The 14700-nt window shown below is 32.0% G+C and overlaps 1 protein-coding gene across 1 annotated transcript; it reads right to left on the bottom strand.

Moving 5' to 3' along the window:
- Window positions 1-774: 774 nt before the first annotated feature.
- On the bottom strand, window positions 775-12701 carry LOC107451167 (major facilitator superfamily domain-containing protein 6). Its single transcript, XM_043054673.2, has 3 exons — window positions 12552-12701; window positions 8626-10044; window positions 775-1863 (listed from the first exon to the last, which is right to left on the bottom strand). The coding sequence occupies exons 1-3, from the start codon at window positions 12664-12666 to the stop codon at window positions 1673-1675; spliced, it is 1725 nt and encodes a 574-aa protein (XP_042910607.1). The 5' UTR covers window positions 12667-12701; the 3' UTR covers window positions 775-1672.
- Window positions 12702-14700: the final 1999 nt, after the last annotated feature.

Genomic DNA, 14700 nt, shown 5'->3' with positions numbered 1-14700 from the left:
AACAAAAGAAATGTAAGACTGGATACAACATTTAAAAATGAAAATTCAAGCCCAGATCGAGGTCATATTTTATCCTTGTTGAAAACGAAATCAAAATAATATACACATGAGGGGTGAAGATAAATTTTAAAAAAGTTAAAAAAAAAAAAAAAAAAAAAAAAAAAAAAAAAAAAAGAAGAAGAAAAAAAGAGTTTTATATTATTCGAATAGCCATAACGTAAGGCCTATTGAAGAGATCAGTATGAAACAGGGCTAAGTATGAAAGACCTTGAAACATGTTTCTTTGCTAGATGGAACGCGGTTGTGTTTTTGATAATCGCTTTTTAACTCCTTATCCTGTTTTTTTACGTTTTGATGTTTTCAGTCCAAATTTCTTCAGATTTTGATATAGTTTCAAATTCTTATTCTTTAGATTTTGATCGTGTTTTTACTTATTTTCATGCCTTTCAACATTTACTGCGTGCCGACCAGGTGACCTAGTGGTTAGCGGGTTTGACTACGGAGCCGATAGTTGCGGGTTCGAATCCCGCTCTGGATGTTTCTTACTCTCTCACCGTGTTCTATGTCCTTTCTTTTGTGTGAATGTAACCCGCCCTATAAACGGGTTTGTGGTTGTATGACGTGGGCGACGCAACTCCACCGCCATGGCTTAGCCATAGGTGCCCACTGGGTAGTGATAAAAAAGTGTAAGAGTAGCAATTCTGGCATTTCTAAGGCCAATGGGAAATAGACCCAAGTGCCCGCCATTATACAAGAAAAAAGAAGAAGAAAACCTTTACTGCGTTTAAATTTTATTATACATTTTTGAGAAGGATTTGGAGATCAAGGGAACTAATTAAGATAAAAGATGATACACATTTTGTTAAAATAAATGTTTGATCTAAAGCGTTTTATCAGATGAAAGCTATCCGTTAACCAAATCATGCAAGATGTGACTTATTTCTTTTTCTATGTAAACAAAATCCTTATAGAATGTGCAAGAATGATATTGAAAAAAGAAAAAAAATGAAAATTCTTCTTCTTCGGCACTACAGCCAGAGTCAGGCTATGACCGTCTCAATAAGTTTTCCCCATCTTGCCCTGTTAGTCCCCATTGTACTTCATCTACCAGCACCAATTACTTGGAGGTCTTTTTCAAAGCAGTCTAGCCACCTTGGAGGTTTGTCTGCCTTTCTAACGGTCTTTATCTGGTTTCGAAAAAGTCACTTTCTTGTTTGACTCGTTGCCATTCCTATCTGTTGAGGTATCCTAACCCTCTAATGCGATTAGCTTTAATGACATGGACGATATCTGGTTACTTAAAGAACTTCTTGTAAATCTCGAAATTGTAGAGAGTGCGCAACATGTTGTTTTCGTTTGCAACACCAAAAATCTTCTCATGATTTTCCCTTCAAACACCATCTATTTGTTCTCCTTCGATTTAGTGAGAACCCAACTCCTCACTCTTATATTTTTATACTGATTATAATACCATGTGTAATGAAAACTAACTTACGAAAATAATTAAAGTCGTAAAGATATTTTTCTCCTGCTGAAACAATCGATGAAAAAACACAATTTATTGTTTATAAAAATCTTTAGTACAATTTATGAGCAAGATCCACTGATTGAGCTGCTTGCGTTAATTAAAAATAGCTCTGCCGTTGCCTTCAATAATCAGAATGTTTCATAATTACTCTGATTGTTTAATATTTGAAACTGAGTATATGTTGAGTTTCTTAACGTTGCGCCGATTGAAGTAAAAAGTCATCATAAAATTCAAGATGGCGGCGGAAAAGGTCATTAGGAAAAAGTAGAAGAAAGTTTGATGAGGCCCTATTTTATCGAAACAAATTCCTGTCAAAATACATCCAAGGCCAGCTCCTGAAACGAATAAGTTTTTACGTTATTTAGAAATTGTTTTAGTAAAAAATATTTATCTATAAATGTTAACACTAATGGTAAATAAAATGACTATAATTGTAAGTGCCGCCGTTGTTTTGGGTGTTCAAATTAATGCTTCATTTTGTTTTGCTGTGCAAAAGCTATAAGACTTTAAAATTTGAAATGACGAAAGTATGTAGAAAAATGTACCTGGAATACAATAATAAAAAAAAATATTCGAGAATTATTCGTACTGAATGGGTCATTTTCAATTATAAACTTAACGTGAGTTTTTTTTTATTACTTTTCTCGCAATTCCAATTTTTTCGAAAGTTATTTTATTTTATAGCCGGCGTTGAACAACCGACACAATTTTTGAGTTTACGACTACCATTATTCAACTCTGTTGCCTTGTAATTTTGAGCCCAATCCAGAAGACAGGGGAACTTCTGGATCAAGTATTTTATTTTATTTTATAGTCGTCGTTGAACAGTCGACCCAATTTTTGGGTTTACGACTACTAATGTTCAACTCAGTAACTTTGTAATTTTGAACCCAATCCAGAAGACAAGGGAACTCCTAAATCGAGTATTGGGAGAAATTTTGCCTTCGTGGCGGACTTTTTGATGGAACTAACCCGCATTTGCGTTGCACGGAGAGGAAGACCACGAGAACCTCTCACGGTAAGCCTGACGACAAGGGCACTCTAACCAATGATCCATCTATCACTGAGGATATTTCACGTCAGCAATGTGGTCGGTGCAAGCCGGATGCAGAATTCGTATCGACTGGGACTCGAACCCGGGTCGCCTCATTGGAAGACGAGCTCTCTATCCCCTGAGCAACCACGGCTCAATTATTTAATACTCCAACAAGACTCTGTTCGGGTACATATAAATATGAAATCTATCTTATTGCATAAAGCACTAGATGGTGTATGTATACCCCTGAAATTTATTTTTTATGGTAGGCAACAAAATAACAGAAATATAAATTTCTGAGTGAAAATTTTGACAACGAAAAGCTGAAAGAAATCGTTCGACAAAAATGAAAGATTAAAAGCGAATAATTCATATCAAAAATCAAATATTTCAGTATTTTTTGTTTTAATTATGCTCATTAATTTATTAATTTTGCTTATTAATTTATCAATTTACTCTAATTCAATGATAATTTAGAGCTATATTTTAGTTTTAGTGATACTTCGCAATTACTGTAGAAAAGATATGCATTTAACATCTTTACTACTGAAGTATAAAAGAATATAGCAAAAAACATTTTGCAATTCCGAATTTCTATTCTATGGCCATAAGTCATAACAAGATGAACAAAGTATGGATTATATAGTCAGGAAGCCAATAATTTTAGTTCCATATACGTGGACCTCAAGGTTTCACCAAGTAACAAAATATAAATCAAAAATATAGCGTAGTAAGTAAAAAATATAACGTATAACATAACAAGTAAAAAATATAAATACAACGTTATTTTTCGAAAATCACTTCTGTTAGTGGGCATTTTTACTCAAATAACGTACATGTTGAGCATCGATTGCGGAATCCCCACAAACCTTAAAGGGCCACAGTACCCTTGCAAATTTTTTTTAAAATAAAGGTATAATCATTCATTTTGTGGATGATTTACATGCTTATTTAACTTTTAATCATTAATTTATCTTCAAAAAATAGTTAAACTGTTTTATTTTTCCTTAAATTTTTTTTAAAAAATTCAAAATTTTTAAATCTTTAAGGCTTTTTTATTTTAGCAAATTTTAAATTTTTTTTTCTTAGTGCTTATAATATTCATCTTACAATTTTGTGCATTCATTTGTTGATATATCAATTAGAACATTTTTTATAGATTATTTTGTAAATAAGCAGAAAAAAAAGTTAAAAATTTCTGTTAAGTATATACGAGGGTTGCTATTTATATTTCTGGCCTAATAATGAAAAAACAAATATGTAGGATCGAAATTGGTTTTATTGTTCTTCAAAATATTCTCCATGATGATCAATACACTTTTGCATGCGTTTGAACCAATTTTCAAAGCACTTTTTCCAGTCCGATTGAGGTAACTCCAAAACATGCGTTTTGAATGCATCAACCGCTTCTTCGGGGGTCGAAAATCGTTGTCCACGTAATTTATTTTTGATGTGTGGGAATAAGAAGAAGTCATTGGGTGCCAAATCAGGGCTGTACGGCGGATGACCCATCAGTTCGATCTTTCGCTCCGTCAGAAATGCCTTTGTTTGAGTCGATGTGTGAGAGCTCGCATTGTCATGATGAAGAATGATTCGCCTGTTCTTCTGCTTTTTTCGAATTTCTCCGATGACTTCTGGCAAACAAATGGTCGTGTACCATTCAGAATTGACCGTCCTGCGTTGCTCTAACGCCACTGTTGCCACATGACCGTTAATGCCGAAGAAACAGGCAATCATTTGTTTCGATGTGCTTCTTCCTCGAACAACTTTTGTTGGTTTTGCCCCAGACAAACATTTCTAAACAGTTGATTGCTGTTTTGTTTCCGGCTCATATGCATAGATCCATGATTCGTCACCTGTGTAGATGTTATGCGCAGCCTTTGATGTACCTTGAACGCATTTTTCCAACATTTCCTCGCACCAATCGACACGTTTGTCAGATTATGCGGGATCCAACGCGAACAAATTTTTTTTACGCTCAAATATATGCTCAAATGTCCAAAGACGCCTCTATCTCACGGTATGGCACATGACGATCTTGCTTTATCAGTTCACGCACAGCATCGATCTTTTCTGGCACAACAACGGATTTTGGACGACCTGCACGGGATTCGTCCTGGATCGAACATCGACCACGATTAAATTCGTTATGCCAATTTTTTACAGTGCTGTAGGATGGCGCTTTATCGCTGAATAAGGAATTAAGTTCATCGAAGCACTCTTGCCTTGACAATCCACGTCGAAAGTTATGAAAAATAATGGCATGAAAATGTTCACGATTCAATTCCATTTTTTGAAAGAGAAGAACTTTTCAATTTACTGTCAACAACACAAATGAAGCTATAATGGTAAATCGTCAGCTAAATTTATGTTTAAAAATATCAAACTTTCGATTAAAATCGTCGCCTAGCAACACTTACTTTTGCCAAGGCCAGAAATATAAATAGCAACTCTCTTATAACATGCTGTAAAAATTGTAATTCCTCATAAAATGCTTATTCCATGCACAGTTTAAATAAGTGTACTATACTTAAGATAAAAAAAAAAAGAGTTTACTTCAAAGCTATATCTTAAATAGAAAAATTTCCTTTGGGATTTAATTAAGATTAAAACACGAAATATTATCATCTATGAGAAAAAGAACTTTAAAGTCTAGTCTGCTAATCAAGTTTCTGTTTTAGGGCCTTCTAAAATTATTCATAACTTTCTTAAAATACTATAGACAGAGAGATAATTTTTTTTTCTTCCGTGCATTTTAAGTGCATTTCAGTGCATTTGAAGTTTTATTAAAAGCAATAAAAGACATTGATATTTTGGTGATTTTTTGTATACTGTGACCCCTTAAGCATCCCTAAGCAATGTTTCAGTGAAGGTATTCTAGTGAAGATAAAGCTATTGTTAAACTATATCCAGTGAAGGTAAAACTATAAATTTTCTTATAGCGTGTTTTTAGAAGCTAAGAAGCGAAAAGATGGTGGACAAAGGTAATGAAGAGGTTAATGTCAGAAAATCGAATAGCTTTCTTTATTTTCTATTTCTTTAGATTTTATTCATTTACTTGCTTCATTTACCCTTGGTTTTAATCATTTTACAAGTTTATTATAGAATAAAGATGTTATGAGTCTATTTTAGAACAAAAGTGTTATAAGTTTATGTAAGAATAAAAGTGTTACGAGTTTTTGTCAGAATAAAGGTGTTGTAAATTTATGTTAGAATAAAGACGCTATGAGTTTATGTTAGAATAAAAAAAAAAACCTGTTATTCCAACAAACACTGTAGGTCGTAATTTTGTATGAATAAAATCATTGTGTATAAATCAAATGAAACATTTATTAATCAAATGATATAAAGCGATCAGCATACATGGAATGCTGGGCTAAAATAAGCAAATATCCAATGAGAGAGCGAAGCAATTTGCAAGGAAGCAAAGAAGCAGTGCGAAATGAGCAAAAAGCAAGGAACTGCGAAAGTAATCTTAAAGATTAGCGAGTACAGCGAGCAAGAGTGGGTTCCCTACAAATTGCATATAAAATATAAATTCGTATGTATGCATATTTTTTACAAATCTAATGCAATTTCTGTTTGTGATAACAACAAAGAAAAAAAACTGGCATATCAAGAAAGTGAGCAGTCAAAAGCATTAAAAGGTAAACAACAACTAGTATGCTTTTAAATTTTTCGTCTAAGCTATTTCTATTTAGCTATGCTTCTTTAATTTCCGTAAATGAAGCCTTTTAGTCATGTTTTTTCTGCAAAGGATCGTATTTTCATTATTTAATTTAAATGTTGAATAAAGTTGATAATCATTGAAATTGTAATCAAATTGAAATCTAGCTTTTGCTTTATTTCTTTATTTTTCAATCTTTTACTTTAGGTTTTACACACTTTATTGGCATATANAGCCTTGTAATTTTGAACCCAATCCAGAAGACAAAGGAACTCCTGGATCGAGTACTGGGAGAAATTTGCCTTCGTGGAGGACTTTTTGTTGGAGCTAACCCGCATTTGCGTTACATGAAGAAGAAGACCACTAGAACTTCTCATGGTTAGTCTGACTCCAAGGGGACTCTTACCCATGATCCGTCTACCACTGAGGATAGAGGATATTTCACGTTAGTACTGTGGTCGGTGTAAATGTTATATTATGGTCTATTAAATAAAATGATAAATAGATTTAATGAATTTTTAGAAATTTTTTGACAATGAGAAATTTTTTTTTACAATGAGATGCAATACTAAATGCAATACCAAAGCTAACCAATGAATTACTGAATGAAATCTCAGACTCTCAAAGAACCTAACATTAACTATAAAAAAAGATTTAATTCTTGGGGATAGAATTTCAAAATTATGAAAAATACACAAAAAGCTAAAATTATTAAATATTTATATGTACCCTAATATAAAACAATTAATTAAAATACACATAATAGTATTACTAAATAGATATAACATTGAATACTTATAATACTATGAGATTTCACTTGACTACTACTCTGTCATAAATTTCGCCATACGTACCAAGATACATATACGTGGATCTGCATTTTCTTGACTTGCAAGAAAAAAAAAATTTTTTTTTTCAGAATAACTAAATTATATAATATTTATAACTACTTGTATTTTCGAGCATGTGAATTTGGAATCACATTTCCGAAATCACTTCTGTTTATATGCATTTTTACCCAAGTAACTTACATCGATTGCGAAATCTCCAGAAACCTTAAGCAACCACAAATGTATCAGTGAAGGTAAAACTATAAATTCTCTTATTGCGTGTGTTTAGAAGCTAAGAAGCGAAGTTGGTTGACCGAGGTAATGAAGAGATTAATCCCAGAAAATCGGATAACTATTCTTTATTTTCTATTTCCCACATTTACTCTTGGTTTTATTCATTTCACAAGTTTATTATAAAATAAAGATGGTATTAGTCTATTTTAGAACAAAAGTGTTATAAGTTTACGTACGAATAAAAGTGTTATGAGTTTTTGTCAGAATAAAGGTGTTATAAATTTATATTAGAATAAAGATGTTATGAGTTTATGTTAGAATAAAAGAAAAACCTGTTGTCTCAACAAACACTGTAGGTCATAATTATGTATAAATAAAATAATTGTATATAAAACAAATGAAACATTTATTAATCACATGAAATAAAATGATCCGCATACATAGAATGCTAGGCTAAAATAAACAAATATCCAATGAGAGAGCGAAACAATTTGCAAGGAAGCAAGAAACAGTGCGAAACGATCAAAAAGCAAGGAACTCCGAAAGTAATTTTGGAGATTGGCGAGCACAGCGAGCAGGGATGGATCCCATACAAATCACATATAAAATACAAATTCGTATGTATGCATATTTTTACAAATACAATGCAGTTTCTTTTTGTGATAGCAACAAAGAAATAAAAACTGATATATCAAGAAAGAGAACAGTCAAAAGCATGAAAAGGTAAACAACAACTAGTATGCTTTTCAATTTTTAGTCTGAGCTATTTTTATTTAGCTATGCTTCTTCAAATTTCCATAATTGAAGCTTTTTAGTCGTGTTTTTTTTCTGCAAATGATCTTATATTCATTATTTAATTTAAATGTTGAGTACAGTTGATAATCATTGAAATTCTAATTAAATTGAAATCTAGCTTTTGTTTTATTTCTTTATTTTTCAAACTTTTTCCTTGGTTTTCTCACACTTTATTAGCATATATANAAAACAAACATAAAATATACTGGGGACATGAAAATGACTGTTTTTGTGAGAATGACCCATATATTAAAACAAAGACAAGATCAATATTTTTCGCATTTTTAGAACTTTATGGTAAAATGACTTTCGTCAATAAAACAAAAGCTAAACATTAGAATTCATTAAGCCAGCAGAAAACGCTTTCTCCCTAGATTGTGTAATGCAAATAATTTGAACATAAAGTTTCGCTTCATGTTTTACGATGCTCTTCGATTCCTCCCATTTGCTCTTACATTTTTATATTAAACCAATGGAATATGTATTCATTAACAATATTTAAAAATATAACATCATTAACAATATTTATACATACCTAAGCCACCATGCGTCATAAAAAGAATTGATTGTGTTGTTGCTTCAGTTCCAGGTTTGGCACTCAATTTTCCATAGGATGCTATTGTAGGAAAAAGCGTTCCGTACGTAAAACCATGAGCTATCTCTGCTGGCAGAACAAGCCAAGGATTTTTTAAGTAACTGTACCATAAGAAACGCGAAGCATATGATAATAGAGAAAGGGAAATAAGATTAAAATGTCCCAATTTACGTATGAACCAATCTGCAAAGAACATGAACGGAATCTCGCCAAGAAAACATTGGATGTACTGTGTCAGCCCGCAGAGAAATTTGCTGGCACCTAAACCTGAAAGGAACCAAATCAAGTAAAACCAAACTACTCCTGCACCAATTCCATTGAAAAAGACTCCCAATTCGAAGGCCGTGAATTCTACAGACTTTAGTACGTGACCAATATCTTTTAAGAGACTCTGCGAAAAGTGAGGTTTAGCAAGATCCAATTGTGAAATGTTCCATACAGCAATAATTTGCAACACAGCCATAAATATCCAAGAAGCAAGAAATCCACCAGTTAAGTCGCATATTACTCCACTTAGCGCTGCCAATATACCCCATCCAACGGCACCAAATAATCTTTGTCTTCCAAATTCTCCTCCCAATCTCTGTACACTTTCACAGCAAGCTGTATCAGAAAGACTGAAAAGTGAGTTGACGCATATACCTGTAACTGTGTTCACAACTGCAAAGATCCAAAATTCTGAAGTTTCGAAGTCACTGATATCTGATTTTGTAGGCAAAAACGATGAATGTCCATTTTTAGTGAATGTCATCGTGCAAGAACAAGTATCATTCACAGGATAAGATGAATATGGCCCTAATACTATAAGAAGATTAAATGTCTTATTATATATTTCGCCAGAATCTGTAAAATTTTTTGGGTTGATAGCCGAACAGCTGAAATTTGATTTTGATCCAAACTCCAGTTGAGTTATCTTTTCATCAGTCGTTTGAAAGCAGAGCAACTCTGTTGTGTTTACGTATGGTACACACATTACATCAGTATATATTTTATTTTCAATGTTCCATTCGTTTTTATTCTTGTCTGAAATGTTTGAACTTGAGGAGTTGTTAGTTGGCAAATGTACTCTTATGCTGATCATTTCAGATACTTCATTCCAGTTTCTGAATTGCTGAACTGACGTTGGTTTCTTGAGGGGTGGAATTGAAAGAATAAGGAAAAAGAAGATGGTTTGAATTATAAGCAGTATGTTTATCATCAGTTTTAGTCTGTTGAAGTAATCAGCAATATAACCAATGACTGGTTTTGAGAGTATGGTTACAAATTGATGGGCTGCTACAACTACTGCTAAGGAAGTAGCAGAAAGACCAAGTCTGTTTTTTGCAACAACTGGAATGAAAGGTGTGACTGAGGCTGTGCCTAGAAAAATAAAATCATATAATTATTTAATAAAAAAAGTTGATTTATTTATTCTCTTACTTGCGAATGTATAGAATTTTCTTTAAATGATACTGCAAATGTATGAGAAAACAGAATAACTGATTTCCCATTTATCTTCTTTACCGAGTCATTTGCTTTATAATTATTTGTATAGGAAATTATTATTTAATCAAATTTAAATACAAAACTTCCTTTTAGCCACAGAATTCCATTGAATGGTTCTTGTTTAAAGTACATAAAGATATCTCTTAATAGCATTACCGGAAGTATGAAAGATAAAAACATAAAACTAGCTATGAAGCAAGCTTTAACAGAAGGTAAATGATACTCAAATTCATTTATGCTTCTACTTTACCTAAAACTAGTTAACAATCTGTTTAATTTAAGTAATTTAATAATCAAGAATTACTCTGGATTTATGTTACTAATACTAGTTTTTATATAAATGAAAGTCAAAATAAAATAGTACATTGAGATACTGTAGGAAAATGAGAAACTAAAGGGATAAAAAATCCCTCCAAAAAATACAATGCTTCGTAATTTTAACAATAATAACATTTAATAAATAATAACATAAATAATAACATTTAAATAAATATTCTTTTTCTGTTATCTTTTTGTGTGCTATCTGAATACCCGTTCTTCGTACGGGAAGTATAAAAAAGGAAATAATAAATAAAAAAAACTAGTACTGAACAACACTACAAAATCATGCACATAACTAAAAGGATCAACACAATTAATAAACCTAAATTAATTTTTTTATTTTTTTTATTTATCACTTGTAGCTCTTCCTGGTGACTTTATATTACTAAATTAAGCAAAACGCGTTTTTTTGCGATGTTTCAATTTTTACAATGTTCATTCTTTATGCTAGTTCTACTCCCTTTTACTACAATGTTTTGCTTTTTTTTTGAAAAAATAAACAAATTCTTTTTTCCACATAACTTATCGCCTAATTTGTTTCTAAAGTTCGACGCGTCTGTACACCTATGTCTTACATTCCACTTTTTTGTATCATGTTGCCACCGGATGCAACAAAAAGATGGCAATTGGTCCGTCTTTAATGTGCCCAGGATAAAAACACTCAAGTTTAAAAATTATTTTAATTGACCAACTTCATATGTTATGAAATGAAGAACTATAAGCCATTGAAATTGAATTAAGAATTGGTGTGTTACTTTTTCGTCTGTATACATCAAAGCCTCATAGGAAAATGTAAATAAAACTTGAAAATATCTGACTATTTTAAAACACTGTAAACTTTGAACACATTTCTGGGAGTGCTGGCAGGGGGTAGCCTAATAACAATTAGTTGTAACCAACAGACTATATTTTAATTCATCACTGTCGTTGAATAGCCGATTTTCGTGTTAAACTCTTTAGTTATAAGCACAAAACTTTGAACTTAACCTAGAAGACTAAGAAATTAAGCTTCGAGACATACTCGCCTCCTTGGTGAACATTTTACGTAGAAAGAAAATTCTTAAAAACATTCCACGGATATGATTGCTACTGACTTGTTAGTACTAGTCAAGAGCGCCGGCAGAATGATATAAAAGGGGGTGCAACCCTCTAACAAACTACTCCCCCCCCCCAACAAAAAAATTTTTTTCAAATATTTTTCTATTACATTTTGCTTTGTTATTACATATACTTTCATCTGTTAATTTTTTTTCAAGATGCATTTCTTCATTGTTAACAAGATATTTTTAAAAAAAAGTACGAATTTCTTGTACTTGCAAATTTTGCCACGAGAAACTAAATTGATTGCGCTGGCATTGAAACACAAATAACTACAAACAGTAGTTTCGTATACTAATGTGTTTGCACACACTTAACATTGGTATTTATTGTGTTGATGAAGTTTCACAGTTGTGAGAAGTCAGTTTGTGCTGTGCACCTTTGTTAAACAAAGTAACTAATAGAAAATATGATATTATTTATATTTTATTAAATGAAATTTTAAAATATAGCTTTATGTATCTGTCAAGTTTGTGGCATGCTCAGTGTGCATATGAAAATAATCAAAGATGACTCAGAATTCATTGAAAAAGTTATAAACAGATTTCAACAGCAAACAAGACGATTACAATTCTTGCTTGATTAAACAATTTTTTAATTGTTATGTATCAATAATTACTTAATTATTTGTTTTTTTGAATAAAAATATGCTTAATAAAAAAATTTATAGCAAATTTGTTTTTCTGTATCTCTAATTGTTAAAAAAAAAAGCCAGGGGGGTGCAAGTGCACCCTCTTGCACCCCGCTGCCGGCGCCCTTGGTACTAGTTATAATACACATTTAATGAAGCAAATAAGTGTATTCCAGTTTTGATTTCGTTATATGCCCGAGAAGAATTCTGGGATCATAGAGCAATGTATCTAAAATTTGTTTGTCCTTATTTTGAACTCTTCTTAAAATTGTTTCTTATTTCCGATTCTTATTTTCAATTGTGTAATGTTTGAAAAAGAAAACAAACTTACCGCCCTCGAACAGGAAATAATGAGCTTTGAATCTCAGCATTTCCTTATCTATGTGAAAAAATGACCTTGATTTTCGTTCAATTTCTTTTGGTGTTTTCACATTAACGTCCTCCATGATTATTGTGTATGTTTTCTTATCTGACCTTTTTTTCCCCTAAAAGTATCAAATAAAAGTATATTAAAGAATATAATTGCTGAACACTCTGCATGTAAGTTATACGGAATTTTTAGTTGATAACTATGGTGGTAAATTATCTCTCTATAAGGAAAAAAAATCTTAAGCTCCATCACCGCTGTTTCGAGTATTCAACTTAATATTACATTTTGCTGGACGTAAACTTTAAGAATTTAAAACTTAAAATCACGGAGGAAAATGCTTAAAGGTAGAGTAGAATAACTAAGTTGAATATTTGATGATTAGTTTAAGAATTATAAACTGTTAAACTTGAAAGAAAAAATACCAGACGAGATCTTCCTCAGGAGAACTATAGAGTTGAAATTTGACGTGTTGAAAGGGCCAAGCTGAACTCAAACGGTTTTTTTCCTGTGAAATACCAATTCGTAACATTTTGCCTCTTTTTTAAAAAAAAAATTTAAGAATTATATAGAATTAATTTCTTTTTAAGACTTTCAAATCATTTCTTATCGGTAGAACTGATACAATCTATTAATCAGCAGCAGAATATAAGGGTTATGTAAGTTTAATAAGAAAATATTCAAAACTGGAAGAGAAACAGTACTTTATTTAAGCTGTACTAGATCTACACAATGGGCTATTGGCTGCAGTCTCTGAATCATCCATGAGGATAATCTGAAGACATGCCATCACAATTTTGATCCCAGCACACTGACAGTGATTCTTGACTGTCTACTGGAAACCGTGTCTTTAGCAAAGATTATAGAAAGTGTGGAACCTTCAAGAAAAGCAATTTTTAAATTAATGGTTAAAAAAATATATATATAATTCCCCCTTTTGAATTTTTAAATATGTTGCTCGCAGGCCAGTCTTAAATAAATAGTTTTTAGTGAATGAAATTTTACATGGGTTGTCTCCTATTTACCAGGTTTGTTTTCTCTTTAACAGTTATGCCCACTATGATGCTTTTTAAGCTATTTTCATATTTTTTATAATATGCATTTCAAGCTATGTTCATATTCCTTAAATAAGTGTTTTGAGTAGTAAAACGCTATTTACGGCCGTTATGTCCATGTCTTTTCAAATAAACGTTTCAAGGTATGTCTATGTTTTTTAAACACGCATTTTGAGCAACACTAAAACCTCAATAAAGGATCGTTATGCATATATTTTAATTAAATACGCATTTCAAGGTATGACTACATTTCTTAAACACGCATTTTGAGCAACAGTAGAACCTCCTTTAAAGACTGCAATGTTTATGTTTTTTTCTCAACTACGCATTTCAAGCAATGTCCATATTTCTTAAACACTCATTTGAGGTTTAGTAAAACCTCTTTTAACTACCTCCTCTATAAAACAGCAATCTCAGAATAACGACCATATGTTTATGGTACCAAAAGATTTCCATAGGTTTCACATTACAAGAAACCTCTGGACAGCGATTTCTGAGCAACAGCCACTGGTTGCTGGCATGACTATTGCATTAGGGTGTATCTTAGTCAACTTTTACCAAATTTTCGTCTCTTGTACGCAATAATTTTAACTGATTTTTATTAAACATATTTTCCCCTATCTGTCATCATATTCAAGTCATTGTTAACAGTTTTTAACCAGTCCTGATGTAGAAAAGCAGGGGTTCTAGACACAGAATTGTGACGGGCTCCCTGATGGTTACTTTAAATCAAATTTACATGTTGTTGAATTATGAAATGGTTTTAAGTTATTTAAAACATAAATAAATTACGATATATTAGTAAATTTGAGCTTATACTGATTTATTTTTTGTACACTGATATTTCTAATAGACAATTCTGAAGGAAAAGCAAATAAAGAAATTTGTAACATTTAGGAGGTCCTTAGAAAATGTGGGGGCCCCAGGCCTTGGCCTTTCAAGGTTTATGATAAATCAGGCTCTGGGGTTCAGGCATTCTTATGCAGGTGACACACTGAGGAGGCAAGCAGTAAGTAAGAGACGTACGAGAGGCTGATTCCCATACTTTTGCATTAGTC

This window comes from Parasteatoda tepidariorum, chromosome 5 (assembly GCF_043381705.1).
Source record: "Parasteatoda tepidariorum isolate YZ-2023 chromosome 5, CAS_Ptep_4.0, whole genome shotgun sequence".
Taxonomy (NCBI): Eukaryota; Metazoa; Arthropoda; class Arachnida; order Araneae; family Theridiidae; genus Parasteatoda; species Parasteatoda tepidariorum.
This window is presented reverse-complemented; position numbering and strand designations above follow the sequence as displayed.